Source organism: Silene latifolia, chromosome 2 (genome assembly GCF_048544455.1).
Source record: "Silene latifolia isolate original U9 population chromosome 2, ASM4854445v1, whole genome shotgun sequence".
Lineage (NCBI taxonomy): Eukaryota > Viridiplantae > Streptophyta > Magnoliopsida > Caryophyllales > Caryophyllaceae > Silene > Silene latifolia.
Genome location: NC_133527.1, coordinates 18,341,646 through 18,350,933, shown reverse-complemented (window position 1 = coordinate 18,350,933; position 9,288 = coordinate 18,341,646). Strand labels below are relative to the sequence as shown.

The 9,288-nt window shown below is 34.2% G+C and overlaps 1 protein-coding gene across 1 annotated transcript; it reads left to right on the top strand.

Moving 5' to 3' along the window:
• Positions 1 to 1,606: 1,606 nt before the first annotated feature.
• LOC141642374 (stem-specific protein TSJT1) lies at positions 1,607 to 8,677 on the top strand. Its single transcript, XM_074451155.1, has 5 exons — positions 1,607 to 1,900; positions 6,750 to 6,990; positions 7,092 to 7,212; positions 7,561 to 7,676; positions 8,401 to 8,677. The coding sequence occupies exons 1-5, from the start codon at positions 1,698 to 1,700 to the stop codon at positions 8,434 to 8,436; spliced, it is 717 nt and encodes a 238-aa protein (XP_074307256.1). The 5' UTR covers positions 1,607 to 1,697; the 3' UTR covers positions 8,437 to 8,677.
• Positions 8,678 to 9,288: the final 611 nt, after the last annotated feature.

Here is a 9,288-nt window from a genome sequence, read left to right as displayed (position 1 = left end):
TCGTTTTGACTTTGCAACACTTGTGCAAGGAGGAAAGTGGGGTGGAAGGCACAAGAAAGGATGGGTCGAAGGGTATTGGTTTAACAACAAAGGGAATGGTCCTAAAAGCTACATGAGGGTTGTTACATTGAAGGATTTCACAAAAATTCTATATGGAATCATAACTACGATCATGGTTAGGTTTAGTTGGTTCGTTTTTTTTTATCCCGGTGGCATCAAACATCTTCAAAATTTGAGGGCAAATTCTCAAAAAGAAAAGGAGAATGATGCAGGAGCAATGGGTAGTAACGAAGTATTGGAATGGAATCTGTCGAAATGAAGATTATTAAACACTCGTCAGGACTGTTCAAAATGCTCCAGTATTATTCAGACAAGTTCACGTGTTTACTTGGCATCCAAGGTAGTGATGTCGAGACTTCTTGCTTAAGGAGTCATATCCTAGTATGTTTAGAATTTAGGAATAAGTACTATAAAGGTTTAAATTCGAGTTGTAGTAACACATTCCTAAAATCGTTAGGAAAACTTTCCTAATTCTAGTTCTTTCCTAATCTTAGCAAGATTGTAATAAGGCAATTTGTCATATTAGGAGTCGGTTTCCTTAATCAGTTTAGGACGTTTTAGGGAAGTCTAGGGAAGGGAGGTCGGTTTCTATCTAGTATAAATAAGGGTCTTTTGTAGTTAGTTTTACATATACACATTAAGTTTGAGAATTAATACAAGTTTTCTTGTTGCTTATTGCTTGCGAGCTTTGAGTGTTTTATTTATTTCTTGCGAGGGAGAGATAGAGTATGAGTTGGTGAGAGTCACAAAAACCAGTCGTGTGTTACAATCAACTTTCTTGTGAGGGAGGAGAGAGTGATCGCGTCATATCCTTTTAATTTTCGTTCAAAAACATATAAAAATCAAATAAAAAGTTTAATTTTCCGCTGCGTATTTTACAATCTTAAACGAACAGTCCAACGTACTGTTCTAATCCTTAAAATCGACCAGATTTTACATCAATTATACTGAACTTTCCCTTTAACACCGATTAATACAAAACATTAGTAATAATAAATTTTACAATTAAATATCAAATGATTAAATATCAAATGAGTTCAATATCAGGTTTTATAATTATTACTTTGAATTTTTCTTTAATATTCCTATCTGAAAAACCGCGTATTAATGCGAGGATCTATATTAGTTTTTAATAATAACTTTCATCTTAATCCCATTTTGATAAATTTCTTTTTACAATAGGTCTTGGTATAGACGGGTGGGGCGAAGAGACGGGTAAAGACCTCTAATAAAATGGGTAGGGGGGGACAAGGTGGGGCACCCCCATGTGATTCTCACTTTATGGCAAATGGGTATTTTGTGAGGGAAAATGGTATCCGTCTATACGTATAAACGGATAGTGTCCGTCTATAATGAGAATTTGTGTTCTTTTTACCCTTTACACTCTATCTTAGAAAAAAATTTCAAAAAGTGGGGAGTTGATTACGACGTTTTAAACTTACTTAAGCGAACTAACTTCCAATCACAATCCATATATCTTGATCTAGTAGGAAATGACTATGCTGCCCTTGTATTTTACTTTCTATAAAAGCCTAGACAATGATCATTTACATTTCCATTATCTCCATTCTCTTAATTCCTATCTTTTCACAATTAATTTATAGTAAGACCACAACAAATAAACGGAGAGCGTAAGGATGTTGGGTGTATTCAGCAGTACCGTAGTATCTCCACCGGAGGACTTAGTGGTGGCGGGAAGCCGGACGCCTTCGCCAAAGACCAAGGCGTCTGTGCTCATGAGCCGCTTCCTCGCCGAGAACAGCTCGGCGGTGTCGATTAATGTGGGAGATGACGCCCAATTGGCTCTCTCTCATCAGGGCGAATCTCCTCTACGGCCTAGGTAATTATTATGTCACATTTTCAGAAAGATACGAGTATATATTAGTCATTCAGTAATTTTTGTGTGAGACGGTATTAGAATATTTGTGATGATCCTAACTTATAACACAAATAACATATGTACGGAGTACTACATAAGCTATACCTCTATAAGGGGGAATTGTTTACATAAATCACCATGATTAATACTATTGCACGTGGTCGGTAACAAATTAATCATTTGTTTACCTTTATTTAAAAGTTATATATGAGAAAAAGAAAAAGTAAAAATAAATAATTGACTGGAGAACATAATTTGTGACCGACTTTGTATCATATAACTCATGTTGAGAGGGGTCCAATGCATATGAACATATTATAGCTGCTCCCTCCATCTCATCATTAGTACTGCCTCTGTTCCGGTAATTTGTTGTTATATATACTCTTTTTTTCTTGGTTTTTGTGCCAAAATCAAAGAATAACAATTGATCGGACGAAGGAAGTATAATAAGCAATGGTGTTTTATGCTTCTTGTCAATAATAAGGAATTATTGAAGCAGGGGGCATTAGCAGTGGCGTTTGCTTTCCTAAATGTTTTCGCTCCTAAAATTTAAATCTTGATCCCGCCACTGAATTGAAGGTGATCATAGACACATAGGTTTTTCATATAAATATAAAGAATTAATTTTTTTTTGGGTGGAATAAATAATTAAATATCATGATCCAATATTTGGTACATTAAATATCATGATCCAATATTTGGTACTCCCTCCGTCCTGGTCAATTATTGTTCTTTGGTTTTGGCATAAAGACCAAGAAAAGGGGAGGAGGCCAATTGTAAAATGACAAGTGAACTAAATTGAGTTTAAAAGATGAAATTACTCATCAAATGCAATCCTAAAATAGAAAGGACAAAAGTCAACTAAGACACCCTGAAATGAAAAAGGATAACAAATAGGATAAAAGAAACACAAAATTGTGTCATGAAACCATCTCAATCAAAGCTCATAATTGGAGCCTCTAGATAGGTATTATACTCTAACAAATTAAAAGGAGGGGGCTTTTTTTTTTAATACAAATGGATCCTCTTTATTTCCTTTATTTCCATTTTCTCTCACAATCATCTTAAATAATAATTTTCTCTTCCACCCTCATTTTCCTTTATTTTTATGTGTAAATTTAGAACTGTTAGATGTTGTTAATATGCAATTTGGGCCATTAATAGGTATTTACCACTCCATTTCTTTTGAGGAAATGGAGATAAAATGGGCTCCTTTAGACTTTTAGTCTTTCGGTATTCGGCTAGTGGTATAGAAGAACAAGTTGATTGTGCCCATCAACATGGATAAGTGATAAAGCTCCAAAACATTGCCAAAAAAATAAAAACAAAAAGCGTGACATAGATGAGAATAAATCACGTACTTCATCTTCCATGCTCCATCGCTTTTATTTAGTTGCCAACTTTTTAAGTGAGATCTTTTCAAGTTCCTTTTTTTTTTTTTTTTTTTTTTTTTAATAAGGAACGTTGGTGTGAATCCATGTTTAATTAGTTAGTCCCCGATTATAATTAAACTAAGGCGTCGTCATAGGAATTAATTAATTCTTTGATGAAATTCAGGTGAATTTAGCTCGCTCCTGCTGTAGTTGTAAATTTTTGAAATTCCCGTTGAAATTTTTCGCCCCGTTGAAATTTAAATCTTGGCTCCACCATTTGCGGTAATACTTTGTTCGATGAGACCAAATTAAACTATATACGAACCTTGACTGATAAAAAATACGAGTAAATTAATAAGGAGAAATTTAAAATATAGATAAGTTGATATTACGTATTAGAATGGATAAAGTAACAGAGTCATTGCATTGGTGTTACTCTCATGCATAGATGTTTGAATGGTGGCCTATTAATCGTCATTATCAGAGTTACGGAGTAATAAGATTAGAATAGACTGATTTATTAATCAACAATTGTTTTTTTTTCTTTTTTGTACAAATACACAATAAGTGGTAGAAGACGATCTCGTCGTCTCATAATATAAAACCGTTTTATTTGTAATTTGAATAGTTGTTATTAAACGAGGATACATCACGAACATGATGCATGTTCTATGAATCAGTGGCTTTTGATTCAATTGGTTACACTTTAGCTCCCTTGTTTAAGGACACATGCATTAAAGTATGAACACTGAACAGAATGGGATAAACTTGCCCCCACAATTCCACAAGCAACGCCATAGAGAATTTATCATTCATAGACAAATTGCATGTTTGGTACGTGTCGAAATCTGAGGTAAAATATTGTCATTTGTCGTCATTCACATTTCTGTCACTCTAATTTTAGATCTAAGGTACAATAGTAGTGAATACTGAGTAGGGACCGTCATTTGCCGCAAATTTTGTTCTTTTATGGTTAAAACGGAGATATTCTGATACTTTTTCCGATCCAGACAGATGTAAACATAAATAAAAAATGGTTATTTAAGAAAAGGTGTAAAAATGAGGGGTAAAGTAAAAAATATTAATTGGGGCCACATTAGTTTAGGTGGATTAAATAAGTAGTTGGTGAGTGGGTGAGTGAGTGATAAAGTTGTAAATAGGTAGTGGATGTAAGGGTAATTTAGCTTTTTTTCATGCCAAATATGGTATGTTACCATTGGTGTAGTTCATCTATTTTAGGTAAGTGTTATCATCTTTCTGGATCAGAGAGAGTATATATTACTGCAGACACTAAAAGAAAAAAAACGGAGTAACTTATAACAGCATATGTTAAGGTTACCCATTTGACATATCTTAGCCATTATTATGGGTCAGCGACTGAAACGGTTTATTAGAAACGAAATAAATTGTTAACGAGTAGAACTGAAATCTGAATTGAGTCGCTTGACTAGCTCCTTGTAAATCGACAATATTTTATTTGTTAAAAGACTCAAAATGAAAGTATTTTCAACCCAAATATACAATTTAAATTGCAAGTTTTTTTACAATTATATAAGTCGAACTCAAGTTTTCCGTAATAAAACGACTCATTGATAATGTATGTCTTGTTGAAAAGGGATTCAAATAACAACACAACAAGTGGATCTACTTAGATTGGGTTACTTTAATAAGGCCCTGTTCTTTTGGACTTAAAGTCACTTAATTTAAGTTAACTTCAGATCCTATAAGTTGATTCGATTGATTCGATCCTATAAGTTGATTCGAATCATATAAGTTGATTCGATTCGAATCCTATAATTTCGATTCGATTCGAATCCTATAAGTTTAGTTCGAATCCTATAAGTTGATTCGATTCGATTCGAATCCTATAAGTTTAGTTCGAGATCCTATACTCACTTAATTTAAGTTCGATTCGAATCCTATAAGTTGATTCGATTCGATTCGAATCCTATAAGTTTAGTTCGAATCCTATAAGTTCGATTAAGTTCGATCCTATAAGTTGATTAAGTTCGAGATCCTATAAGTTCGATTCGATCCTATAAGTTCGATTCGATTCGATTCGATCTTATAAGTTCGATTCGATTCGAATCCTATAAGTTTGATCCAAAAAAACAGGCTGCAAGTGGGGTTGCTTTATCTATTCTGTTTAATAATAGCGAAATGAAGAAAATTAGGACAAATAGAGCATAGACACGTATACCACAAGTCTATTGTGTTTCTGTAGACATGGGACAAATTCAGATAATGAAACATGACAAAATTTGATTTAAGAATGATATATTCGTCTTAGTTTTAAAACAGGTTAAACATGTTGATGTAGTAAGATTGGATGAATTGTTAATAAGTCCTTATTAATAGAACCGTCCTATGATTATTTACGCGCTATAACATTTTGAGTTTTTTTTAGGTAAGATATTGATGGCCTAGTGCTTATTGCCATCCACTTTTCGAGACGGGTCTTAATTAGCCTCTTAAGTCTTAACTAATGATATTGTTTTCCGTACAATTTACACATGAGAAGCCATCTTAGAATTTGATCAGCTAATTTTTTTTTTAAAATGTGGTTCTATTTATTCAGAAGAAATTTTTTTTGAAATTGATCTTGTAATCCTAACTTAAAGCTAGCTGTTCAAAATAAATACTCCGTATATATTTTCACAGTAAAAGAAGAACACAAATTCTTATTTCAGACCGCCATATCCGTCTGAAATGGTCAGACGGATACCATTTTCCCTCACAAAAAACCCATTTAGGGTGTGAGTGGGAAACCACATGAGGGTGTCCCATCACCCATGTGCTTCTCACTTGTGAGAGATCTTATAGCGGTCTGAAATAAGGCGGTCTAAAGCAAGACAGACTGAAAGAAGAAAACACAAGGTTAATGCTATATGTACTAGTGAAAGGAGAGTAAGGAATCGAACCTCTAAATTAAAGATGTGACATACTCCGTATCGTTTAGTAATTAATATCCCGTCTTTATCGCTAGGCTACATCAAGATTGATTTTGGACATATTGTAATACTTAATGTAGTTTACATGAAAAGAGTTGGACAATGTTACAAAACACGTAATATTAAGTCAATAAAATGACTTGTAGAAGCCTCAAATCGAACAGCTGATAATTGAAAACAATGAGCGTATCAAGAAAACCAGGTGCTTAATACCGTCAAACAATACAAGGGTTCGCTTTGCATTTTTAAAGTTAAATCATGTTTTAGTCAATTACGTCGTCTTTTAATGCAAGTACTAGTAATAGCTGAACCAGGATTTACTGTTAGGCGGGCGAACTAAGTAATACCACCATAGTCATATAAACTATTTCAATAAAAAAATTGTTGCATCAACTGACTGACTATGATTATTAATTGATATAATACGGAGTTTTTTGCGTTTTTTATTGGTAAAAGTTGATGACGTGTGTTCGATTGTTGTGGTAGGTCAATTGGTGTGAAAGATGGGATATTCTGCTTGTTTGAAGGAGCACTTCATAACTTAGGAAGTCTTAACCAACATTATGGATTATCAAAATCGACACACGAATCCGTTTTGATCATTGAAGCTTACAAGGCACTTAGGGATCGAGCCCCATACCCGCCTAATCATGTCATCGGCCACCTTGATGGCGACTTCTCTTTTGTAGTTTTTGACAAGTCTACCTCCACCTTGTTTGTCGCTTCGGTTCGTACTTATTTTAACCAATTAATTATTGACTTAATTATTCCTAAGCACAATTTTATGAAATTAAATATTGATTTAGCATATTTATTTATGTGTGACAGGACCAAGATGGCAAGATTCCCTTATATTGGGGAATCACTATGGATGGGTATGTTGCTTTTGCTGATGATGCTGATTTGCTTAAGGGTTCTTGTGGCAAATCACTTGCTTCTTTTCCTCAAGGTTAGTTAGTGCCCCTTTCTTCCGATTTTTAGAAATTGTCCCATTTGATCGAAATCCCTTTCTGGAGTCAATGGTGGAGCGAGGAGGGGCTAGCAGGGGACCCAGGGGTCGTCCCCGCAGAAGTTTGAAAATTTCGAAATCTTTAGTTAAAATTTTCGATTTTTTTCGAGAAACCCCCCCCCCTATAATATTTCCTTTCGTCCCCGCTGCCTTAAAATTCTGGCTCTGCCAATGTCTGGAGTAGCTTTGGACAAAAGAAGGATACAAAACTTCTATCTTTGACGATTATTAATCTAAAATCATTGATCAAGTCTCAACCGTCAATTTAAACTTCTGGTTTTAACCTAGGATGTTACTTCTCGACGGCCGGAGGAGAAGGAGAATTGAGGAGCTATGAGAATCCTAAGAGCACAATCACTGCTATTCCTGCTACTGATGAGGAAATATGGGGTGCCACATTTAAGGTACATCATACTTTTATTATTTGGTGTATGTCACTTTCATTATATGTCATCTATACGACGACGCTTAATAATTTATCAGCAATAACCAACCATCTAGACTAATGGAGAGTGATGAGCAATAATACACATAAGGAATCGCTCACTTCGATTTTCAAGTAAAATAGTCCGAGATAAGACATCGACTTATGTTATCGATTGACTTTAATCGTCCTACTCAAAATGAAAAATAAACGGAATTATTTAGTCCAAAAATAACTATTCATTCCGAGTTGATATTGACACATATCAATCCTAAATTCCTAATCAGACCCAAATAAATTTCGTGTTGAATTACCTATTTCTATGAGCTATAATAAATTCTTCACCTTAGTTCGTGTCGCATTTTTTAATCAGGCCAAAATTTATCAATTTGATGTTCCAATTATTTTGATTTGAAGTCAATGGGTTAAAGCAAATAAGCAATTATCGTCCTTATTCTTAACTCCAAGATCTGTATTCGACCTCACGATAGCGAATGATGTAATTGTGATAGAGCGTGTACAACAATATATTATCTATAACACGAAAATGAAATGAAATGAATGCAATTATTTAAGAAAGAAGTTTCGTGATTTAATAATGCAAATAATGTATTCGGCTGAAGTGACATATAGAAGAACTATAGTCACATATTTGATAATTTCATTGATTGGATATTTGTATAACTGGATGATATTTGTTTCAGGTGGAAGGACCACCAGTGTTAGCAGCCACAAAATGAGACTCCTCTTCTTTACGCCATCATCACAAGTTATCTACAGGAAAGATGAGAACGACGTCGACGTACCGTGTTTTCGAGTTTAATGGCACAAATTAAATAGTTAAAAATAATCCAATATGTGATGGTGTTATGTGTGTTGGTATTTATTTTGTAGATGAACTTGGATGTCAAGGTTCTAATGTATTATTTGTGTACAGTTGAGTTATGCGGATTAATAAATTTGATGTCGATTTAGATGTCACATGTGCGTGTCTCATAGATGTATTGGTTGTAAGACCATCCCTAAAGCCAGCGTCGATTCTTGGTCACGACTAACTTGATGCGTGGTTAATGGTAATTATAGATGCTTAATGGTGGCCAAAGTTGTTAATTTGTGGCCAAAAATTCAATTTGTGACCATACTTGAACAAATTGACCACTTTTTGACTCTATATGTCCAAATTTGATTGGTAGAACAATTAAAAAATAATAAAAAAAAATGATTGAGAATGTTGTAAAGTGGATAATGATTGGGTTGATGGCGCAGGTTGCGACCCTGGCAGGAGGGTGAAAATGAGTCAAGGTTAATAAGGTGTGATTAAAAGTAAAATCGGGTCGCGACCTAGTTAGCGCGACCTTTGCTTGGGGATGGTCTAAGAAAATCAAGAAATTTGTTCGTACTACTAAGATAATAACAAATTTGCGGCCTAGTCCATATCTGTTTGACATAATAGAGACGGAATTTAATTAAATTTTAAAATTTAACAGAATTGGGATGGATTATCTTGAGCCAATACGGATTAGGATATGAATTTATTAGACATTGTTGAGCCTAAATTTAAGAGGTTGTGTAGTTGAGGTGCAAGGATCATT